At 46.9% G+C, this 24628-nt stretch overlaps 7 protein-coding genes across 7 annotated transcripts; 3 read left to right on the top strand and 4 right to left on the bottom strand.

Moving 5' to 3' along the window:
- Nucleotides 1–24: 24 nt before the first annotated feature.
- Nucleotides 25–3312, bottom strand: BHQ10_006639 (uncharacterized protein; the record flags this gene model as incomplete). Its single annotated transcript, XM_040879247.1, has 5 exons — nt 25–1213; nt 1260–1953; nt 2004–2227; nt 2273–2996; nt 3066–3312. 5 exons carry the CDS (start codon nt 3310–3312, stop codon nt 25–27), a joined length of 3078 nt encoding a protein of 1025 aa, XP_040735143.1.
- Nucleotides 3313–12127: 8815 nt separating this feature from the next.
- On the top strand, nt 12128–14020 carry BHQ10_006638 (uncharacterized protein; the record flags this gene model as incomplete). The annotated part of the gene is made up of 3 exons (XM_040879246.1): nt 12128–12186; nt 12288–12658; nt 12708–14020. 3 exons carry the CDS (start codon nt 12128–12130, stop codon nt 14018–14020), a joined length of 1743 nt encoding a protein of 580 aa, XP_040735142.1.
- A 441-nt stretch (nt 14021–14461) lies between these two features.
- On the top strand, nt 14462–15157 carry BHQ10_006637 (uncharacterized protein; the record flags this gene model as incomplete). The annotated part of the gene is made up of 2 exons (XM_040879245.1): nt 14462–14722; nt 14825–15157. 2 exons carry the CDS (start codon nt 14462–14464, stop codon nt 15155–15157), a joined length of 594 nt encoding a protein of 197 aa, XP_040735141.1.
- A 348-nt stretch (nt 15158–15505) lies between these two features.
- BHQ10_006636 (uncharacterized protein) lies at nt 15506–16030 on the bottom strand (the record flags this gene model as incomplete). The annotated part of the gene is made up of 2 exons (XM_040879244.1): nt 15506–15527; nt 15588–16030. The coding sequence occupies 2 exons, from the start codon at nt 16028–16030 to the stop codon at nt 15506–15508; spliced, it is 465 nt and encodes a 154-aa protein (XP_040735140.1).
- A 421-nt stretch (nt 16031–16451) lies between these two features.
- Nucleotides 16452–17837, top strand: BHQ10_006635 (uncharacterized protein; the record flags this gene model as incomplete). Its single annotated transcript, XM_040879243.1, has 1 exon — nt 16452–17837. One exon carries the CDS (start codon nt 16452–16454, stop codon nt 17835–17837), a length of 1386 nt encoding a protein of 461 aa, XP_040735139.1.
- Nucleotides 17838–17997: 160 nt separating this feature from the next.
- On the bottom strand, nt 17998–18795 carry BHQ10_006634 (uncharacterized protein; the record flags this gene model as incomplete). The annotated part of the gene is made up of 1 exon (XM_040879242.1): nt 17998–18795. The coding sequence occupies one exon, from the start codon at nt 18793–18795 to the stop codon at nt 17998–18000; it is 798 nt and encodes a 265-aa protein (XP_040735138.1).
- A 3875-nt stretch (nt 18796–22670) lies between these two features.
- On the bottom strand, nt 22671–24491 carry BHQ10_006633 (uncharacterized protein; the record flags this gene model as incomplete). The annotated part of the gene is made up of 1 exon (XM_040879241.1): nt 22671–24491. One exon carries the CDS (start codon nt 24489–24491, stop codon nt 22671–22673), a length of 1821 nt encoding a protein of 606 aa, XP_040735137.1.
- Between the last annotated feature and the right edge of the window lie 137 nt (nt 24492–24628).

Genomic DNA, 24628 nt, shown 5'->3' with positions numbered 1-24628 from the left:
GTACAGGTCGGTATCAAGAAGAGACTACTCTTCGGTTAGCGCATCATCGCCCATCTCACGCCACTCCTTGGACTTATCGGTAAGCCTCTTCACTCCAACCACACGATCCGACCACAAGGACTCGGAAGGTGTGCGGTATGTGAATGCCCGCTGCGACGAAACCACGCCGATAGCTTGCAGCACGGCTTTGCGAGAATCGCGGCTAAACACGGCCGGATGGTTGATCCATTCAAGCGCTGCTTCCAAATCAGCATCTAAAGCCGCCATGACGTGTTGATCAACAGCAGCCACAGGGGTGATAGTAGCTGTTTCGGATGCAGCAGATGAGCTGTTGGTTTCTTGGAAGTGCGACGAGCGTGGAGACGTCGAGTTGGGTGTTCCAGCAGGACTGTGAGGATCGTTCAAAAGACCGTTGGATGTGCTGGGCTTATTAGCACCAGGAGGCAGAGGTGGGAGTCCTCCTTTTCCAAGACCCTTGAGAATACTTCGGGTCTCGTGAAGGAGATGTTGGGCACGGTCGTGCTGACCGCGAGAGACAAGGGTCAATGCCCTGGTCAGCATGTCCGATGCTAACAATTCCATTCGTCGTTGCACGATCGATGGATGAGGAGGGATAGGAGGTGTTGAGGGTCGTCCTCCGTGCTTGGCTCGCGGGTTAGGAGGAAGCATGGTGATAGCCAAGAGCGACGGACGAGGAGAATGCGTTAAATGTCCTTCGCGGAGAATATCGCCGTATGTGAGATCAGCTTGGATGAGAGGAATCTCTTCCACGCTGACCACTCGCTGCTCGTCACCATCAGAGCCACCTCCGAGCGCTTCTAAGCCAGACACCAGACTTTGCCAAGGGTCTTGAGGAACATGTTCCTGTGTGGCATTATCAGGCTGAATGACAAGCTGTACGAGAATGTCTCGTTTGTCGCCAAATCTCAAATCGCCAAGAGCAGCTTCGGCGTCCTTTCCAGTAGCTCGTTTTGTCGTGTGCAGAGCACCGCTAATCTTGACAAACTTGGCTGGCGAGCCTTCTGGTAAACGTAGCTTGAGCTTGACATTCTGGTGTGAGGTCGATTGAAGAGAGCCAAGACAGCCAGCGACACATTCTCTAAGCATCATCCAGTCTTTGACATACGTGTAGCAAGCTTTGGTGCGAGTCGACAATTCGATCAGAGTGTCGGGCTTGTGGGTGAGCCCTAAGCCGAAGGAATGGATTCCAACCCTAAAAAGTCAGTGACGTTATTCAGTTGAATAAGGGTCTAACATACTTGGCAGCTTCCGCTCGGGACACAACAAAGTCAACACTTTCCGGATCAGAAGTCGACGAGTCGCTAATGAGCAAAATAGTGGATATAGGATTGTTCGATTTTCGCTGCATCAACAGATCCATAGCTACATTGGCACCTTCAACCACATCTGCTCGCAGGCTCTTCTGACCAACAGGTCGGAGCGAGTTTAGAATCTTCCCCCAGCCGTTCCACGCTTTGGTAGTCATTCCGACAAGAGGAACACCTCCACCGCTTGATCCAAAAGTGACCAAGCCCATTCGATCGCGTGGACCCAGATTCTGTACCAAAAACTTCAGTGCGTCGCGCAACAGAGTGATCTTCAATCCTTGCATAGACGAAGAGACAGGTATCACAACGACCAAGTCTAGTGGAACATGGAAAGTAGCGGGGCCGGTATCTCGCATTGTATTGGTATACTCTGTCAGTGCCGTGTTGTTGGACTTGTTAGCACCGTATGACGAGGTCGCTGATGACTGGCGTTTATTTGTCTTGGTAGTGCGATAATCTTCCTCTTCGGGCATTGCGCTGTCGGCATCAAAGTCCCTCACAGGTTCGGGATTGTGTAATCCAGCAAGGGCGCGGCGCCACACATCCAATTGGCCCCTGTTTTGGAATCGGAGATGGAAGCAGGGTAGATCACTGACAATAAGATTTAGTGTAAGAATCGGTTCCTCTATAAATTGGTTAGCCACTGTCTAGTCATTAAGAACTTGTTCTTCATACCAGTTACCACATCAACTTCACGCAAATGCTTCTTTATCAAAATGGAACCTTTCAATGTGCAACGACTGCTTTTGCGTTTACTCTCATGTGCAGCAGAGTCCGAGGCCAGTTTCTTTTCTTTTACGCAAATGAGCATTTCAGCAAACAGATAGCATTCAAGCTCTTGCCACGATTCCCGATCTTTGCCAACATTGATAGATCCGTGTAAAAGAAGTTTTCCAAACCTGTACAATCAGCAAGGCTTCTTCTTTGTTCACCGAATAACATACCGTTGAAATTCTAGGCCATGCCAATTCTCAACTCGCAAGCGAAGATCCTCCGCAATTTCGTCCAGATTCTCTCGAGATTCGGCAGGAACAGAACGCGATGAATTGACGGTCGGTGAACGAATCGGCGAGTAGACGTCCTCCGGAGGAAGCTGGGCGTTCAACGGCGTGAATCGGAGGTCGTCCATATCAGGTCGCCAATGGCCATCAGGAACCTCGACAGTAACCACACAGGTCAAAGGTTGCTGCTGGCGGGAGCGATTTAGCGTAGGGAATTCGCTGCGCACCGTGACAATGGGAGCAGGGATCGGATTCTTGATTGCGCCCGACCGTGGACTCAAGTCCGATTCCATAGCCTGTACGTCGTAATCGTGTCGCCGACCAGTGCTCTGTTGCTGTCCGTCGGTGTATTCACCCGACGACGCCACGCCGGTATTCCCACTGTCTTGACGGCTATGACTCGTTTGCCTTCGAGAGCTGTTTGTAGTCAATCGTTCAATCCGTTCGCGCTGACTACTAGTGTCACGGCTATCCCGCCTGCTGAAATTATGGTCTTGTTGCTGCTGCTGTTGCTGTTGCTGCTGCTGCATTTGATAAGACCTGAGGCTCTCTTGTTGGGGCTGCTGATTATGGTTACGATTATCCCATGGAGTTGGGGTGGTCAGAGTGCTCCGAGTTGTGGCAGCGTCACTGACTGACGCTGATCGGACTATGTTACTCAGCTTCTCTGTGCGCACGCAATTGAAGTTTAGTAGACCATTCGGAACTACCGTTCGGAAGAGATGGCTAGACTTACCAATATCCAATACATTTCCACCTCGGCTTGTGTCCAGACCGAGCGGCGCATTGCAGGTAGGACAGTATTGCGATTCGAATTCTTTGATGTACTCGTAGAAACAAGCCTCATGCGATACGTGAGTACACGAAAATTGTAATATACGCTCGCCACGCAATGTATGTTCCAGAGGCTCCTCGCACACGGCGCATGCGCTGCCGACAAAGGTGCGCTCTCTACGGGTTCGCGCACGATCGATATCCATCATTGCTGTACTATTCCGGCCTGCGCGATTATTGAATGAGGTCTGTGAGCGATTTGAATGAGACGAAGCCGGCCACGGCTTCGCCCTGTCTGAATGCTGCGACTGCGACTGCGACGGAATGACCGAGCTGGATGTTGTGTGGTGACCAGAGATATATGACTGTCTCGACCGAAGACTTTCCGGACGGTACTCAGACGGATTGCGAAACGATGGGCGAAATGATCGAGTCGTCGAGACAGAGTCTGCGCGAGAAGTGGTCCGTGGAGAGGACGAATATTGGTGTTGATCTATAGCCGATTGGCGGAGAACCTCTTTGTTAGCTTTCTTTCAACATGACAGGTCGGGCTGGCACAACGCGGCGAATAAAAGCACAGGAAAAAAATAGCTCAGTCATTCATTGAATGTGATGAAGTCATCACACAAAGAAATACCGAGTCCTGGGTGCATTGGGGCGGAATGAGACGGGGGACGGTGATGGGCGCGGGGAGGGGGCCAGCGGACAGAAACGGGGACCCATGATGATACCAGGTCATGCAGTATGATTGTCAGCGAGGAAGATTGACATTGATGCAGAGGAAAATTATGGATTAATTGTAGTATTATGTGTCAGATGGACCAGGAACAATCAATGGCATTGTGTGAGTATGCAAAATTGCGCATGTCGGGGGGGGAGCGTGCGGAAGTCAAACCAATTCAACCATTTAATAGTTGCCAGTCACTTACCAGAGACTATTGATTGCTTCTTTTTCGAGCGCCCAAAAAGAGACAGATCAGATAAATGAAGTCCCGAATCTCTAGAACGAGAGGCTTGATCTTCTCTGGGCGAAAAGCGCTGCTTCCACATGAGTCCCTGAAGCTGGAAGAAAGGGAAATAGTAGTAGGAGAACACCGGATTAATTGGAGCAGGGACGGACAGAACAACTGGAAATAGGAGACAGCGTAGGTTTAGCCACAACGCCAGTCGTCAGTGCCAACGGTCAGTGGACAGTGGTCAGTAATTCTCCGCAGCATGAAGTTGGATTAGTTCGTAGCACTAGAGGGGAGAATGCTAAGTTTTCTGTAACTTGGCTAACTGAAGAGAGAGACAAAAGTTAGTCTGTATGGCTTGGTGGAGACTGCCGTTCTTTCCTTACGGCAGTCTCCGTTTCGGCAATTTCACGTGATATCTGTTGCTGTCCAGCCAATCAGCGTCTGAGGTACCTACGGGGCTGGCTGAGTCTGTACGGTTATGTGGTAATTACATTACCATACATTCAGCCACCGTCACAGTCTTGCAGACACATCAACTAGCTCGTACTACGTACATATGTATTATTATACACAGTATCACATCAACATGTTCATTAATTCTACTATGTACATATACAAAGATGAGATATATTCTGAGCAGAGCACTTAACGCTACATCTTTCTACATTTGAGCTGGATACTGACTATCCATAGACAGTACTCCGAGCCTCCGACTGAACTCTATGCATGCCCTAAAATAGGTGCATCATCTCATCATCTAGAACCGGCTCTTGACTTGGACTATCCAACGGCGGACTAGAAAAAGCAACGACAACGACCATACTATTATAGTCTGAAGGACACAGCTATCTAGTGTTATCTACGCATTCAGCAATCACTTAATATCTATCGTTATATGTACCGTCGCGCGTGAAGGTTCGCTCCAAAACTTCAAAATATGCTTTCTTTCGACATGGGATCCGAGTGAGAGGTAGTATTTTCGACTCGACTACGCGGCGAAATTATCCGAATAGGAAAGTCAGATCTATGCGATCTGGTATCCACCATCCAGGACCCTCCCAGCAATAAAATCGTGCTTGGTTCAAGGCTGTCTTGGATGGTTCGTATACTGTGGCGTAGAAGTGGGCACTGCATAGCATAGCTCCAGTGGGCCAATTCAAGGCTTCAAGCAGATTCTACATTAAGGCGCCATTTTAGGTAGAACAAGCTACAAGCTTGAAACTCCAATGTCAGAACCACGGGGCTGTTGGTCAAGTCTTCGACTGGCAGTCACAGAATTGGCAGGCTTACCTCATGATGGAGTCCTGAACAGACGGATTCACGCTACGTTGAAGTCGCCTAGCGTACCAGGCATAAGTTTACCACGTAGGATGTACGAGCCATCTTCGTACTAGGCAAAGGCTAGAGATTGTTAGTGTCGCGGTCCCTTGAGCCCTAGGCGCTAGTGATTTCCTGAATAGGTAATAAGCGGTTTTGTGGCGGGCCAACCTAAGAAGACTAGAGGGTTTGGAGAAGAACAATCTAACATTGTGTGTAGGTTGGAAAATACATAGGAACAGCTAAACAGCACTTGAAGAGAATTCGAGCCACAGTTTATCGAACTACAGAACATAGAGATGGTCTGCTGTGTAGATAACCAACACTCAATAATTGGTACGTAAATAATACGTACGTATATTTCAAGTAATACACAGTACGTCGTACATTACAGACTCACTAAAGCGACCCCTTACTTTTTCCAAAATCATCGAAGTTTCCGAAAGCATGGCCTGGCCACATGGATCGCAACGACGCAAAGGTTGCGATCCACTCGGAGTATCGTGCGACTAATCCAATTTGCGAAATAATTGTTTAGCTTCAGCCTTCATGCGGCGTAGTGGAAAGTTTGCTACTGATCAGAGATTCTAGAGCACTAAAAACTATGATGCCAACCCATTGACTATTATGCATCCAGCAAGTGAACAGGTTCTGCATGATGCATTAGCTGCTGCGAAATATCGTGAGGGGAAACAACCGAATTACTCGAAAATTGATCCCTGCCTACGTGAAGTTGTAACCAACAGAACTGTTGGTGTGAGAGAATAGGTCAAACTCTTTAAAATGCGACGCAGTGACCTCTTCCAGGGTACAATTGGCCCGTGTCATTTCTTCAGAATTAATTAGTTATTGACTTATTAAGGAGCTTATATAGGCACAGGATTAGGGTTAGAACGTCGAATCCCGACCAGCCAACCAACAATCCTCCCTGGCATCGCGTAAAAGAGACCCTAGTCCTCATCCCGACATAGTACATACTCGGTATGTAGTAGTTCTGGGGAAAGGACAATTGATATGCAGCGAAAAGCGACGAATTCGGTCATTACTTTCGCTTCGATTAGAGGGTACGTTAGTAACTTTGACCATATAAGAGCTATCCCACTATGACGATCATGGAGCCTATCCCCGTTGTGACTCGTGAGTCGTCTAATTTTTTGGGCTATCTTCCCTAAATTTCCCCGGCGAATGACGATCGGCTATATTGAAGCCGTTAGAATGCCCACTTGAGATCCGCGTACAGCAAGACCCTGGTTCATATTTTACTAGGTGCGGTTACAGGGTCATGATCCATGGGAAGTCAACCCTGACTTTTTGGCCTTTCGTGAACCAGAACATGGGTACCTACATCCGTCCGGTCCTGGTTAATGGTTATGCCAATGAACAGCCTGCCCACACCCGACAAATGTACACAGCTATGTCATACGTTCAAGTCGCGAAACGACGGGTTCTGTTCGGTGCTGCTTAAAGTAAGGCTAACGGTCCGCTGAAATGGTCCATGGTACTGGAATCATATTTTTGGGTCGTCGTAAGAACTATTTAATCATACGTGGGACGTAGCATTATGCGCGGAGTGCACTGCGAATTACCTAGGTAACCTCATGCAATAATGCGGCAATTAAGCACTACAAAGTACAAGTCTGACAATCCGAATGGTGAGACCTGGAAGTCTGACTCGTCACGCCGTAAGGTAATCAACTCTAAGGCAAGTGAGTAAATGACAAGGATGTACAAGACCAGGGACTGTTTCAAGTCTTGATACTAGTCGAGGGACAATCATGTCCCAAAAAGTGACAGGTTGAGTAAGTTGAGTTTTTTTGTTCCAGGTTTCATTCTTGTTCGAATTCCATAGTCATTGATGCATCAAAATGTCATGGATGCTATCAGCACGATCGCATTGGAAGCCATTGACTGTAGTCTGTCGGCAACATGTCGAGTATCAGGCACGGTCAGAGTCGAGATAGATTGTGTCCTCTGTCGGAACTCGCCGATACTACTAAATTTAGATTATGATCTGTCTCAACAGTTATCAAGGATCAAGAGGGCTTGACTCGTTCACACAAGGCGTAGAAAAGTGACCGACGACCTGACCTGGTCGTGATCAGAGCTTTATCGATCTCAGGGTCTGTTCTTTTTGTTGCGATGAGATCTAGTAACGTTGTTTGTGTACAAGTACTCGGTCTACTTTATACGTGTACTACGTAGTACCAATAACCTTGTCTATGTGTCACTTTCCAGATCATGTCTTTAAGCTGTCTTCCAATTCGGTTTCCGAAAAACGTCAACCCGGAGATATCCCAAGAGTCAAAGTATCCCCTCCATCGGCACCAGGCAACTGTCAGCAGTATTTATTTACTCCGCAAGCCCACCTTTCAAAGTTTCGGTGATTGCTCAGTCTCAGACAGACAACCTAGTGGTACAAACCTTGAACTGACACAGTTAATTTCGAGCACCCGAATCAGGTAGGCATTCAACTGAGAAATCATCATCTTAAAGGCGAGTTCCATTGAAACCCATATTTCGGACCCCAAAAACGGATTGCAAGGTTTGTTCACAATGAAATTTCCACTCGATATTTTATCAAATAGACTGCATATCTGACATAAAACTATGTAAGTAATCCGTAAGCTGATTTGCATTAGGCCCACAGTGGCTGACGGCAGTTGCATCTAGTATCGTGCCACTATTCCCGAAGCACGGTGATGACAGGTCTTCGCGGCCACGTGCAGAAGACGAATATTTCAATTACACGGAAAATTGAACAAGTGAAAGCTTTGTTGTGCATATTACTCTGGCATAAAATTAAAGTTATATCTTTCCAGCTTTTATGTTGTGGTTGGTCTCAAGGGCTTCAATTTAGCTATAAATATACATCAATTAATCTCTTCCGCATCAAATGATTATAATATAGACCAGACACCATATACCTAGGTAGGCTGATATACCGTTTATCTATTCAGGAGGGATACAATCAGCTCAATCAGACACATCGCCTATGACCTGTTGCATGCGCAGACGGACCGTTATGAAACCCTAATCCGAATGTATAAATAGCTACCGATGATACACACCTCTAAGCATTCTGTATGTGTCTAGGTAGTCAATAGCATGACATATCACTTGACATGCCATGTATAACACGATCGACTTTTAGTGCAGTCATGCGAGTATCCATGAAGCTGAATGGCTCTTTTCCTGCGGCAAAGGGGGCCAGATGTCGATCTAATGCATGCAGAAGATCATACATGGCATTTACCTAGAAGTATCACTCAAAGCTTGATACGTAGAACGAGTGACATTGTTGCCACCCAGTTTCGAGTAAGGAGATAGTCTTTAATTATCTGTAACGGGTTTGGAATGGTTCTGTTTACGAAAGGTGTGGCGATGGACGTCACTACGGGTGTGTATATATACCACTACATGTACTATTTGGCCCCATTGAAGGGAAACGACACCGGAGTTTTGATACATGCGCGAGTGTCAGCTTTGACTTCGTGGATGCATAAGTGGCTTGTGATATATATTGTTCAAGTGCTATACGAAGAGGATTATTTTTACATCTTCTTGGGAGAAGAAATTGATGTATCAACATCTGGAGCAGAAGAAGATATGCTAGAATTCAGAATCTGCAAAGTCTTACATACCTCGGTAGGCTAACATAGCACTATTGTTAATTTTGCGCCGGGGATTGCCGCTTGAAGTCCAGGTGCCAGATATAGTTCTAGATTGGGTAATATATGGTTGCCCAGATAAATGTAGTTACCACCGGCTGACGACTACCCTCGATGTACTCACAAAGAACAATTACCAAAAAACCTCTGTTGCATCGATTCAACACCAGTAAAGATATCCTTATCATGAATAGTCAAAGGCTGGAACGCAGTCGAACCAACACTCACCCCATCTTCCATACCACAGACGCAAAGCAATCTTCAATCAGGTCGGTAAGCATCAATCGCTACTCTTTCCACCAGATATATACCGATGCAGACAGGTAGTCATTCAGTCTGATTCGTCAGGCGTGAGACAAATACTGTCTGGCCGACTGGCATAACGATCTCAGGACCCTCAGAATAAGGAGAAATATTGTAAAAAGAAGAATTCCACACCAGTAAATTTCTGAGGACCGTCATGATATCAATACCGGTAGTTGCGCTCGCCTTTGCTCCATTGTAGAACGAGAAGAGTATCTGAAAACCCTTCTACGGCAGGGGGGAGGATGTTGGTCTCATACCAGGACTTGAATAGTTGCCAACGTTTTATGCCTTCTTTTCATTGTTCGGGTGTAATTCTGGGGAGCCAGGTCCTGCAAACGGTTAGTCATACTGTGGGCTGCTGAAGTGAATGGCGTTAGGACATACCGTTTGAATTGCAACTAAGGATTGAGGACTAGTTAATGACTGTAAACCTGCTTGTACCCTGTGTGAATGGCTGCAGAATATAGTTCCATGGTTCTGGATTTGCTGCTCACTCAAAGAAATGTTCAAAATATGCTTCAAGGGTATGTTTTCTTCAAACGGTTTGATGGCTTCCATATTTCCTCAAGGCTGATCGGTGTTCTCTTAACACTAAGGAAGCTTTCTAGCTTTTGTATAGAGTTTTCTAGCACAACTTGATGATGGATGTCGTCGGTAGGCCAGTACTCTATTGGATAGAGAATCCTGGTCGGTTTCTGGCGAGCATTTAGAATAAACATTTATACAAATATTTTTAATGTTCAGTTTGCATTCCCCTACCTTTGCTGATCCGGGATCCTCGAGGGATTCGTTTAGAGCTCGAGACAGCTTAGCTGATGCCTCCGTATCTCGTGCAAAGCCACCCACTGTATCTGCCAGCCTAGATATGCGCAATTGAGTTGAGCATATGAGAAGCCTCTGACAGAGTTCGCGTGGTATACTGACGGAGTATAAGATATGATGCCCTCAAAGTCAACAGCACCAAGTGATGGCCGTACGCCAAACAACCCCTTAGCAGTAGCCGGAGATCGAATGCTACCCAGTGCTATGGCCAAACAGTCAGCAGTTATCAAGTCACGTCTCCTTCGATGATAGAGAGAGCACTGACTATCCGTCCCAGCGCGAAATTCATAACTTGCCACTGCAGCAGTACTACCGCAACTACTCCCGCAAGTCGGCCATTCGGAGTCTGCGAATTGAGTAGTCCTGAGCTTGCCGACGATCACTAAGCCTAGCCCAAATAATCCCTGGATAACAGCTGGGTTTTATTGATGTGGGAGATGAAGCTTCGTGTAGGCTTGTGATGCAGCCCCTTTTCGTAGATCACAGAGGTCCATAATGTCTTTAGTCTTAATATGGACGCCTGCGAAGGGCTTGTCTTCTGTCGGCGTATAATGTAAACGAGAGGGAACTGCAACAGTCAATACTGAAAGTATGTTTCCCCATAAGCCGCAGCATCAAGGGCTTTGTAGCTGTATTCGTCCCCGAAGTTGGTCATCTCAGAGACATTCCACATATAGAAGAATACGCGCTGTATGTTCTTTATGAACCGTGGACAAAATAAATGCCCCAGAGTCATCCGGATAAAGACGATATGTCGGATACAGTTCTCCAAAATGCAAGAAATAGGCCCTTCGTTGACAATGTCTATCGCGTTCGAGCGAGGTATATCCGGGAAGTCTTGAACGACCGAAGAAACGCTTCAACTTCTGGTGGAATGGTACACAGACGCGAAGGTGACCGCAGCAATAAGTTTTGAAGAAAGCCGGTTGACCAGAAATCGTCGGATTGACTGAAAGTCTTCATGGTCACGTTGATAAATCTCGATGTAAAGGTTTCACTGTGGACGGTGAGAACGGTTTAAGTGAAGCAAACCGGCCTGACCCAATCGTTTCGGTAACCTATATCAATAGTAAGTATGTTTAGTGGCAAGAAAATGCCCATCTAGTATCAAGGAGACGTACCTCAGGAACCTGGTGCATCTGATACGCGACCTCTTCCACTCAGATAGTGATTGACACAGACTATTGAGATCCACTGCCAATGGTGAACCATTCGGCGGCCATCATGAGGATATTAAAGTATGAATATAATGATATTCATTCGGGTTTAACCTTTAATCTCCAAGACATAAAGAGAAATTACCGATAACTACGATTTGAAAGAGCAAAGAGGCAACCGGACCCCCTATTATTTTGCTCTTCTTGCTGTCGTCTAACTCGTTGAGTCCCTGTACTCTGCTTTGTTTCATTACTGCTAAGTCCCTCAAGTGCCCGTATGATAACATGTATTTTTATCAGTAGAGATTCCCACTTCATGGAAGTTGTTTTGCTTGAGCAAGATTTTGGGCTTTCTATAAAGTAGCCAATTTCTCATGATATTTCCATGCCGTCTCTTTTCTCAACTGGTAATACTTCAGGTGCTAATCAAAGCACCGGCTTTTGGCATATCTGAAAATTATCATATAATACAATGACTGAAACAAGGCAAACGAATGGTTTATCAAAAGTAAGAAGACATACAATGTCAAAGTGAAGTATGTCGAACGAGTAAACAATCGGTTAAATCCCCGCTATGATGTTTGCAGTATTTGCACTCCACTGGCGGGAAGCTTCTCCCAAAAATTAACCCCCGCTGAACATTTTCGATAGACTGGAAGCTTTGTCAGTGAATGTTGTCGTTGCTTAACAGAAATTCTTGAAGTCAAGGATTTTTTATTTAACTTGTCTGAATAATTCAATCTTCTTTTCTCCTTTTTATAGTGATACGAGCGCTCGCCCAGCGTTTGTGCGAGAGCTATGTCGTTGTCAATCCCCGGTCCCTCCCAGGCCGGTCTCTTCAAGCCTGGATACCAAAGGTGCGTTTGACGAGTTTTGCGGCCTATCTGAATCATGATTTTCGGGCGGAGTAACCTTCATCATTTACTTGATTACTTTGTTAACATATTTACTGCCACAGCCATGACGCCGAAGACGGTGCCGTGATCCGCAACATCGAAGCATGTCGAGCAATTTCCCAGACCGTCCAGTCCTCTCTAGGCCCCTATGGCCGCAACAAGATCGTCATAAACCATTTACAAAAGATGTTTCTTACTTCAGATGCCGCAACAATCTTGCGAGAATTAGATGTCGTGCACCCCGCCGCCAAGTTGCTTGTGATGGCCAGTCAGCAACAGGACTCCGAGATGGGCGATGCGACGAATTTGGTCATAGTTTTTGCCGGAGAGCTGTTGAAGAAGGCCGAAGAACTGTTGAGGATGGGATTGAAGACAAGTGATATCGTGAACGGTTATGAGAAGGCGCAAGACTTTACCTTGAAGACCTTGGAGGGTTTGTTCACCCCCTGAATTTTAAGATGCTGTATGCTAACGACTTTCAGACCTCGAGGTGGATCGTCTCAAGGAAATGCGATCCGCAACAGAGCTCAGCAAAGCCCTTACCACCGTCATTGCCAGCAAACAATCCGGCAACGAAGAAGCCCTTGCCGCCCTTGTCTCCGAGGCCGTCCTTGCGGTCCTGCCTAAGAACCCCGCCAACTTCAACGTCGATAATGTCAGAGTGGTCAAGATCATGGGTGGTAGCCTGGAACAATCACGTGTCGTCAAAGGCATGGTTTTCGGCCGTGAACCCGATGGACAAATCAAGAAGGCTCGCAAAGCCAAGGTCGGCGTCTTCAGTTGCCCGATCGACACCTCCCAGACCGAAACCAAGGGAACTGTTCTTTTGAAAAATGCACAGGAGATGCTCGATTTCACAAAGGGCGAGGAAGACCGTCTCGAAGCTACCATCAAGGAGTTGTACGACTCTGGTGTACGCGTTGTTGTTGCTGGATCCACCGTTGGCGAATTGGCTCTCCACTACCTTAACCGATTCAGTATCCTGGTTATCAAGATCATGTCCAAATTCGAACTCCGCCGTCTTTGCCGGGTGGTTGGAGCCACACCGCTCGCTCGCCTCGGTGCACCCATGCCGGATGAGATGGGCAATATCGATGTGGTCGAAACTACAGAGATTGGAGGTGACCGTGTGACTGTTTTCCGTCAAGAGGATGCCAATACCGTTACTCGTACTGCTACCATCGTTCTCCGAGGCGCTACACAAAATCACCTTGATGATGTCGAACGTGCTATTGATGATGGTGTCAATGTTGTCAAAGCCATTACCAAAGACCCCCGTCTCGTCCCTGGTGCTGGAGCTACAGAACTTCAGTTGGCGGAACGCATCTCTGCATTTGCAGACAAGACTCCTGGATTGGCTCAATATGCTATCAAGAAATACGCAGAGGCATTCGAAGTTGTTCCCCGAACACTGGCCGAATCTGCGGGTCTCGATGCCACCGAGATTCTTTCACGACTATACACCGCCCACCAGCGCAACAAGAAATCCGACTCTGAAGAAGAAGACGAAGATGATGATTCAGAAAACTCCGCAGAGGAGTCTGAAGAGGAATCCGATGAAGACGATGAAGAACCATACTGGACAACTGGAGTCGATCTTTTCGGAAACTCCACGACCGGCACAGTTGATGCTTTGGAAGAGGGTATTCTAGATCTCATGGCTTCTAAGAGCTGGGCTATCCGCCTGGCGACCGAGTCTGCTCGCACAGTCTTGAGTGTTGACCAGATTATTGTTGCTCGTCAAGCCGGTGGACCGAAGCCACCTGGCCAGAACCCTAACTGGGACGAGGACTAAGAAAAGAATGAATTGAACTAATGGATTTGATATCTTATACTTTTTGTCATTATTAATTTACTTTCTTTCTAAAAAGTAGAGAGAAGATTTGGTTCTCAATGAGAGCATGCAAATAGATGACTTACAATTTTCAAATATTGCATTCTCCAGCCTTAACTATTCTTCGATAAAACACGCGTTGAGATCATTTACGAGATGATCCTTTCTGGAAATCCAGTCGTATCATTGTAACATCAGTACCAGATATCGTAAGTTATCGAGATTAATTACATATAGTCACGTGCTGCATATCACGTGGTATCCCAGAAAATTAGTTTCAGAAAAGAAGTTCCGACATCAACAACCCCGGGAAGAAAGAAAGCTGGTGTTCAAGGCCACTCTACTTCTACTATTATCTTTCCTACCTCTCTTCTTATATCAAAATTTTTTCAATTCGCCATAATGTCTATCTCTTCACAAGCCGCAGCTCGCTGCTGCAGACAGGTCATCCGCTCTTCCGCCTCTTCCTCTGCTCCCTTCTTGCGCATTTCGACATCTTCCTCCACATTCCAGCAACGACGACGGACGGCGGTGCCCAGCGCTCGTCGATGGCAATCTACTGATGCTGCTGCTGCACCTGCGAACCCGAAGATTGTACAGATTGTTGATCAAATTAGTCAATTGACTCTGTTGGAGACTGCGGATCTTGTTGCAAGCTTGAAGGTTGGTTTCCCTCTGGGCATTGATGCACGACCATCTCGAATGAAATTATGTATAGCTTGAGATGAAGAGGCTATTTGCTGACCGACTCTTTCTATTGTATAGTCTCGCTTAAACATCCCCGATCTCCCCGTTGGCGGCTTCGCTATGGCCGCCGGCCCTGGCGGTGCTGGTGCCGCCGCTGCCGTCGAAGAGGAAGAAGCAGCCCCCGCCGCCGCAGAAAAGACTCTCTTCAACTTGAAGCTCGAATCTTTCGAGGCCACCTCAAAACCCAAGGTCATCAAGGAGATCAAGTCGATGCTTGGTCTTTCGTTAGTCGACAGCAAGAAATTTGTTGAGAGTGTGCCCAAGGTCTTGAAGGAGAATGTCGCCAAGGATGAGTGTGAGAAGATTATTGAGACCCTCAAGGGTCTTGGTGCGAAGGTTGTGATGGAGTAGAGAGGGCAATATCTGGGATTTGTTCTCGGGGATTGGCTTGGACGACGGTATCTATACGGTGTGTTGGCCTTCTCCTTTCAGGATGTCAGCTTCTACATGCATATGGAATTGGTGGACGGTCACATTTGTACATTATCTACTTTCAATGGGAGCAAGAAGCGTCTGGTTTGGATGCGATTTCTGATTCTACCTGGGTATCAAGGTTGAGTCGCTGTTTTACCACTTTATCAGTTGAAATAATGGCATATAGATTACTTCTGACGGATGTCTTATCACGACATTGATTCTCATTAGGACTACCTTTGACAAAGTCATAACTCATAGGCTCAAGCAACCGCTCGAATTGCACTAGACGGTGGGATTGGATATCCTAGGCAATCAATTAACAACGTCTTATCATGCAACAAGATTGATCATATCCAGGACTCACTCAATCAAATTCCCATCCGGATCTCGCACATAAATGCTTCTCAATGCACTTCTCGCCCCAGTTCTCCTCACCACTTTCCCACCTTCCAACACCTCAATTCCTTTCTCCTTCAGCTTCTCCAATACAGTCTCAACATCCTCTTCAGTCAAAAAACACAAATCCGCGGTCCCCGGCAACGCCGTAGCCGCCTTGGGCTCAAATTCCTTGCCGGCTTGGTGCAGGTTAATCTTTTGGCTACCGAATAAGAGCGCGTGGCGGGATGTGCTTGTAGGGTCTGAAGGCGATGTGAAGGATTGATGAGCCATGCCTAGGATTTGGGTGTAGAAGTTGATGCTGGCTGGGATGGATTTGACGGTCAGGACGAGATGGTCGAGGGAAGACAGTGTGCAGATGGGTGGTGAAGATGGAACTTCTGTAGACGTTGATGCTGTTGATAAGGCCATGGAGGGAGTTGGGATTCTAATCTTATGGGTGTTGACGTAGAAGTGAGATGAAGATGTAACTCGCCGCGTGACGGCACCTCTGTGGACTGAGATTATAGCTTGTATTCTTCCGATGTTCGTTATGAACCGAGACGACATGTCTTTTATGAGTTCTTGTAATATTCTCCTTGAAACAGATTGAAGCAATCAGTAAGTGTCTTACTGTAGAGATTGAAAATCAGACGATGGGTCGAAAGGGTATGCTTACGGCGATTGACCAATCGGAGGCCTTTTTGCTCCGCAACAACAGATCCGTGACTGCTCTTTGAGCTTCTTCATCTTCATCTCACTGATTCAACACCCTCCACCATCAGTTGGCATACCGAAAGCTAACTGTCCAAGTATATCCGCTCGACCACCGCTCAGATGTAGTACCGCCGCCATGTCTCTCCAACAATCGTCCCAATTACTGCGGCCCCTTTGCCGGTCGTGTGCTCGCAGTCCGTCTTTCCTCCTCCCCTCCCCAACCAGATCAGTGACAACCATTTCAACCAACCGCTCAGCAACACGACCCTACACGATCTCCGCATCGCGTCAAGGCAAATACATTCAAACATCCCCCGCCGCCGAAAAAAAGAGCAGCGGCTATGGCAAAATCCTCGGCCCACAGATCCCCTACGAGGAATGGCTTAAAAATTACCGCGAAGTCAAAGCCAAACTCGAAATGAGCTACATGCAAATGTGCGCTTCCGCCCATGTCAGAGAAATGATCGACCCCAGTATCACGCCCAAGATATTCCTCGAAATTGGCAGAAGACTTATAGACCAAGCATACCATTCCAAGGCCATCGCCGATTCTCTCAAAAATATATGGAAAGGACACCCTTGCAGAATATACGAGGTTGCGTTCGCAATCCGTAATAGTGGTCCAGGGCTGCCGTACCAGCATGTGTTACACTGGACCATGAAGGCCACTTCAGACGCTGGGCTTGTTGAGACATTGGGCGTCATAGTTTCTGCTCAAATCAAGAAAAAAGGAGCCATGCTACCCAATTCACGTGAAATTGAAATGATCAAAAAAATCGCCTACGAAACGGATGATCCCAAGGCTCTCAGTGTTTGGGCAGACGTTGCGCGAATATGGGGACAGACAGAAGAGGCTCTCACCATATTCCAGCATCTCAATAAGATGGTTTATCCATCCGAGCGACGCCCCATGTTTACTGATGATATCTCATATGGGGGACTTATCAAACCGCCGTGGAGTGCAATGTTCGACATCTATCATAAGTCCGAAAGGTTCGACGAAGCGAACGAAATGCTGAAAATCGGTGCCCTCCACTATCGCGACCCGCAAGCACTCGTCTCTTACGCTTTTATCCGAAAGGAGAAAGATGATTGGGAAGCGTACGAGCAATGCTTAGTGGCGGCCGCGATGTCAGGTCATGGCGATGCCTGTTTCCGATTGGGGAATTACTACTATCTTATTTCCAAGGACGAGATACCTTCCAGAGACCAAAGATTAGCTGAAAGACATCGTTTCCGAGCTTGGGTAGCTAAAATTTTTGGATACGCCTATAAGAAAGAGGATTGGCGTCGCTTAGCCTCGAATTGGTATGAAATGGCGAGTGCGCATGGCATCTCCGAAGGAGCGAGAAATTTGGCGGTCTTGAAGCGTGAAGATGGTCATCCGAATGCTTGGGAGCTCATGGAGCAGTTGAGGTCTGATCCGCGATTGTGGAAAAGTAAGAACGTTATCAAGTTGAGGGATCAGTGGGATAATCCCAAGTTTAAACCTACGTTGCCTAAGGCATGGCTTGAGTTGTAGATTTTACTCTCTACTCGGTTGTAATTATCTCGAGATACACAAATATCGTTTCAAAAGCAAGTAAACATTTGTAAATCCTACAATCTAGACTACAATAGCATATAACAAGGTGATACATAATACAACTTTGACCCCCAGCTTACAAAGGTAACCCCTAAACTTACATATCATCCTCACCTCTCCTCTTCTCCTTCTTCGCTACACCCTTCCCCTTGCCGTCCCTCGGCTTCAATTCCGTCATCCCCATCTTCCTCAAATTCCATGTCAGAGCAGACGAGGCTCTCATACCGGGAAAATCCTTGGAAGAGTACACTCTAAACTGGTCGGAAAAGATTTCGGCCAAGATGGGGGACGGTCTGCCGGTTTCTTGTGCAAGACCCCAGTCTAGTAGACGGAACTTCAGGCGATATAATCCTGCTGTACGGACGGAGAGGTCTGCAAAGACGAAAAATATTGTTGGAGGGGGTTTTATTGTGTGGTATTGATGCTGATATTGATATGGTGCAGTCTCCGGATCGGGATCGTATGGCGTGTAGAAAGGGGATACATATGTCCTTCCTGATAGTATCTGCACAGGACGTTGATCTGAAGGGTCGGACTGCTCGTTAATGTGATGGGCAGTTCTCGAGTCGATCCGGTAAGTATTGTGAGCTCTACCATCATCACGCCGGTGCCTTCTAGTAGTTTCTACCACTTGAGAGCTGTGGACAAGCACTTCTTTTCCATCTGGTCCTGGCTTTCCCACAGAATATAGCAGACAAGCTACTGAAAGCCGCGGATTCTGCAATGTTGCCAAGTCGGTCCTTGAGTCTGGTCTGAAGTCGGTCATCAGTAGTTGTAAGATTGGCGGGGGATCGATGGTACGACGATCCTTTTCGCCCGCTGAGCATGCCCTAGTTGCAATGGGCTGCTGACGGATGTGTAGTCGTAACCTTGGAGGAGGGGAATAATCGACCATCGCTCGCTCTGCGGAATGTGATGTCTGCTCTGAGGGATTCAGAAGACGGTCAAACCCCATAGGTATACCACTGTGCCTTCGGCCTGTATGTCTTGAACTGGCAAAGTTAATATAATAATAGCAGAGGATAGAGGAAAGCTTCCAATGTATGTTTGTATACATGAAATAGCATACTTACCCAGATAAAGACTCTTCTGGACGAGCCATTGATGACCTTCGTTCGCCCATATTCGTACCTCCTCTCTCTGTTCGAGCGTAAAGAGGTTGATAAAACTCTTCAGGCGAACGAGGATATGTTGATTGAGAAGAATGATCAGGGTAGATCGAACTAACACTTCCATCAGTTCTGCTCGTCCATGATCCAAAGAGCCTTTCTCCTCTTTATATACCTGAACATCGACGAGCTGGGTATGCTATTTTGAGAATTGGAAGATGATGGCGATAGCAGTAGCCGGTTTTCCGCGGCCACAAAGCTGGAATTCATGGTATATTCTTTTTTTTGTGTTCCCATTAAAGAAAAATGAGGACCGTGCTGCTCGCCCTATTGACGCCCTGACTGTCTTTCCAGCGGATAAATGGGATCCTGTAAGCCGGAAAGTATCTCAGGGAAGCCAGTACCAAATGGGTAGATATCACGGCTATGGTGTTGAGGGTGCGTTTGGACGTTTTCGACGTACGTTCTAGCGCAGAATAACTGAGTCAAAGGTGCCTGAGCGTCGTTCTTTTTTCAGGATTCAGTGTGAATCCGTCAATTGAGATATATCGGCAAGTTTAGTATCCGTATCCGTATCCGGTTGCTGTAGCTTCATCAAGAAAAGCTTTTTGCCATTTTGGCGGATAAGGCTCTATCTCAGCTCAAATATTCACAGAAGTGATCAGTAAAAGCTTGATTGAGCGGATATACTACGAATCGGTGGCAAAAGTCGAAGYTTTATATGCAGASGAGCCATATAAGAGTATTAAGTCTTGGGAGGAGGCATGACTGTACTGCTATATCGGTGATAGAATCCCAATTTGACAGAACAATCGTTTTGTATGGATAGTGTCATATGATGCCAGCACCACGGCGATCATCAGCCAGGTTGTTTCTTCAAAATCCTTGGAACGAAGAAACAGCGTCTGGGATTTCTGCTGAGCGTAAGCCTTAGCAGTCACGAATCTGAGTCCAAAGTGGATACCAATATCATGGGTTAATCTCGGTTAACGGGATTGTAGATGTTGGGCAAGTATGATGAATGCAGGCGAGGGATTTAGCCTGATCAACGTTATGGTGGGTGAGTGTTAAGCCATGATGAACTCAAAGCTTTCGGCAGCTGAGCTCTCTTAGCTTGCTATGCCCTCAAAAAGTAAAGCGTAGATGGCACAGTTGTGCCCCGTCTGGAATTGTACCAGGTTTTGGGTAACTAGATCGTCAAAGCCAGGCCCTGATGAGGTTAAATACTTTTACCACGGTTCATGTGCTGACCATAACTGAATCATCATGGTTCAGGCACAGACAATTGCAGCCCTAGTCAGAGTCACGAGCAAATGAACGAGACAAACCTCGCGTGTCCCTAGAAGCTTGGGCATTCTGAACGGTGGGACTTACTCAAACTGGCAGAAAGGTCAATGGTAGCTCCGAAACAGTTCAAAGTAAACATGCAGGCTGTGTGTAATAACGACATCTCTGACGTATCAACCTGTCTCTGACAAATTCAATGCATGAACACCTGCGTACTGTCGTCGCGATCGGAGTCAGGGCGTCGTCCACATATTTCTAGAATAGGTCTAGTCCGTAGCTGTGTTTCCACAGGCTGAAGGAACGTGTTGGAGCCCGAACGTGATTCAGCAATGCGTATAACCTATCGGCTGTTTGGCACGAGATTAAGGACCAGTCAGAGCTGAAACAGACATGCAGTGGCTTATCCCGAACGACTGCAAGAGAAAAAGAAAGGATTCATTCTGACATCACCGATATGTACCATCTGAGAGAAAATGGTATGCAGAGTACATTCCGAAATTCGGCGTTCGCTGAAGATGATTCGCCTAGATGCAGTTCTTTCGCAAATGACGGGGTCGTATGAAACACGGCCTTTCATTTGATATTGCATTCGGGTGCTCAATCTTATTGATGCTGAGGACTGTGGAGTCTTCTTGATGGTGATCGCTTCGCGTGAGACTATTCAGTGATTTTATGCAATGACAAAGCTCATTGACCAACGAGAATCTGACAAATTCAAAACGAAACGGGGAGCTGACGGCCTCGAACACGTCGGGGCGGGTGTGTAACCAAACCTAGTGCCGTCCAGAAGTAACCCTTACTTGAAGACGACACACTAGTAGTACGATCAGCCACCTTCATTTCTCATGTGATACAAGCCTCTTACAGGGTTTTTTTGACAGTTTTCAAACCCGAGTGAATTAATTTTACTAGCATGAGTAAAGCTGCTAATGGTGGGTCCATCCGTGTACGGAGTACAGTGATATCAGATGCGATGCTACCGATAGAACATCTTGATCTTCGATCCGCCCCTACATTCAGAATCAGAGCATCACCCGTCTTTGAAACGTTCTCAATGAGCTAGATCACGTTGCTCACTATGCTCCGCTTGCATGTGGCTAAGCCATGAAAAAAGCAAAGTAAGTGGAGCAATTTTCGGTCGACGAAATCCTGGCCACAGGAAAAAGCATAATATCTTTCGTAAAAAGCAAATCGGTCACTGACTGATCAAGGAACGGTTTCCGCGCCCAAAAAACCCGCATCCTTAGCTCGCACCCTAAGGTGACTGAATACGAGAGCAAACCGAACTTTTGGGAAAGCGCTGCAGCCTGCTGCTGTCATTGACGTGTGGCTCGACTCGTGTCTGCACACACCCGGTTACACTCGGTATGGAAGCAAATAAGCTCTTGCATGATGCATTACGTCGATTATAACGGCGAGCCGGGAACAGCTTCCTGACTGACTGCCGTCCATTTATCACCTTGGCATGTAGAAATGGGTAAGATCAGCCGGTGAATGTATGGTTAGAGATATCTGCAACGAATCCGAGAGACGTAGCTGAGGACGATGATCCTAATTACGCACTAGGTAGTTCGGATCACGAACGACCTTTCAAGTACGTTGTTCGGTGTATATCATTCATGACGCATGCTGCCGTGCCGTGCATTTACTGACAAGACGTACGTGTATGCAGTAGCCTGGTTGTGACACCAAGAAAATCGGACGTATCACATCCAAAGGTAGCCGTTACATTGCCGTGATCGCCTGTACTCGCAAGTACAAGTCCACCTAGTCTGAAGGCTGAGCGAAGAGGCATCTTAGAAAATCCTCGTAGACGGTATGTTTCGCTCTGAAATTGGCCGAAGAAACTACTGCGTCGTTGTCACATCTGCCCTTTGCAGTAATTGCTGCGCGGTTTGTCACCAAACACGCCGCTAAATTCACCCAAATAGCTCGGGAAAGGCTCGGAGTTGAAATCATTGAGATCTATCATGGATATCAATGGACGTGGCGCCAAACACTGTTCGTCTGTTCGCCTGTTGTGCGGGCACTTGCATGAGTAGTCTACCAACAAGACCGTCACATTGAGTTGTCATTGAGCTGAAGCCAAGCAATAAACGTTACAGGGAGACAGGTAGAAACCAATGCATGATATGATGGAGTAAGAAGGGACAATACTCAAAGGGTTGCGGTTGAGATGAGGTTGAAGTTGATAGAAAAAACGTAAGCGGATAAGATGACGTCGGCTCTTTCCACCGGGTCCTGTCAACTCCTGCAACTACCGACCACCTACTGACACTTCCTACGTCCACACTTCAAATATGCTACCAGAAAGTATTTGATTTTTTTTGTACACTTGATTCGTTCTTATCTACAACGATCATTGTTATGTGTCTCACGGCTGCAAATTGACACCGGGATCCAGATCCAGAACATACCGGCTAGCTGCGTTTTTCACAGGCGTGATAACCCCGCTGATATCCCTGTCCAAGTCCTGGACACTGGTAGGCATAGCTACATGCGAGAGTGGACCAATGAAAGAATGTTGTTCATAGCCAGTGACAGGACTTTGCTCGGGATGAGCTCGGTATTCTGGATCAATAATCGCGATGTCTTCTCCCATGTAAATGATTAGATACTCTGCTGATAGTCGGTCAAAGACAACGAGATAGCCGGTCTTAGTCCAAGGAGTTGATTCTTGAGAAGCACCTGAGTAGAATTCGCGTCGCACGAGATGTCCGAGCTGTACCAGATTTCGGGAACGGTCTGAATGAACAATGATTCCCCTACTTGCAATCTGGGCTCGAAGTAAACCCAATGTTTGCGAATCATGCAGAGAGAAGGATATCCTGGATGAGTCCGAGACTCCGGGAATCCATTGAGGTGACCACGCATATTCGATATCGTAGTTTTCGAATGATTCAATAAATAAAGGGATCGCCAATCCTGCGCAATCGTTCAGAGCATCGATCAAATCAGCAATCTTGGATGCCGAAACAGATGTACCATTGTCGTTGATGCGTGCGAGCAGACTTCGTACGGTCGAAAAGTCAGCCATATCATTGCCTAAATCCGTGTTTTCTGTAGATGCTGAATCCTGCTGCTCTAGCGCCTGGCTCAGCGCTTTTTGGATCGGTTCTTCGACCATTGCAGGGACTTCCAAGCCATTTTCATTTAAGAAAGCGGCCAGTTCTGTCGCTAAGTCTAATGATGGCGACATGTCTGTGACTGTCTTCGACATAAAGTCCATACAGGCCATCGCATAATCTGTCATGCCGAATTTGAAGAAGATCACGACAGACCTGTACGCATCATCAACCATAGCTGAGGTGAGAATTTTCGAGGAGCGCTGTATTTCAACAATCTGCTCCACCAGCTTATCCCACATGACTTCGTGAGCCTTGCTTGCTCCAAGTTCGCACAGAAGCTCAATAAATGGTGCATACGTTCCTTCGCCAAACTGTGCAACGGTAAGAAATGTCGACCCTGGACCTGTAGTATCTGCCACGAGTTCTAATATGGGACGTGTATCATAACCTGGGTCGGCAAAACGAACTGTCCGCAGCGTGCGCAGAAGACCTTGAGTCAACTCTTTTGTGGTCCTCACATCCAACTTACCTCTATACGATGCTAAATGATAGCGGAAAGCAGGCACCGAAAAGCTTTGGACTGCGTAATATAGGCCAGCATCTATAACCGATTTGGGAATAGAAACATCCGTATCTTTGTGTCTGGATATGACAGTAGTCAACACAGACAGAATTTCGAGAGAGGAACTCGACTTTTCGCATCTAACAAGCGCATCCTTCAACGAGACGTCCAGCTCTGACATTGGGCTAAACCCAGCAACTATAAATTGCTCGAACCATAGTTTCAGTTCCTGCAAGTCGGATACATTTTGCAACTCTGTCGGCACGCGTGCACCACCCGGTAAGGAGATAAGGCGTCCATGCGGATCTCGCCTGTCGAGTTTCCTCTTCGCCAAAATGAGTGCTAGATCGTCGTTGATTTTACTTCGAGTTGTCTTCCTTAAGGTCGTTGTATGAGTCTCAGGGTCTCCGCTTAGAGCATATCGTAGCACTTGGGACGGGGCCACTGTGGAGTCGTTGGCAGCGCCGGTGGAGTTGTCGATATGAGCGCTACCGTTTGAGAGCCAGCGGTGATGACATGGCTGTCGTTTCGACAAGTGCGACACTAGCCCTCGGTATCTAGACATTCGTCTTAGTAGATTTGAATTAGAGAACGCAAAATATTGGTTGTTTACAACGAAGTGACAGATCTCCTGAGGAGTGGATATCTTAGCTTTATATTACAGCTATCCCTGTTTGAACCCTAGACTTATGCGGGGTTGGT

This window comes from Talaromyces amestolkiae, assembly GCF_001896365.1.
Source record: "Talaromyces amestolkiae strain CIB chromosome Unknown scaffold12.1, whole genome shotgun sequence".
NCBI lineage: Eukaryota > Fungi > Ascomycota > Eurotiomycetes > Eurotiales > Trichocomaceae > Talaromyces > Talaromyces amestolkiae.
Note: the sequence above shows the minus strand (reverse complement) of the source record. Positions and strands in the feature narration are given on the sequence as shown.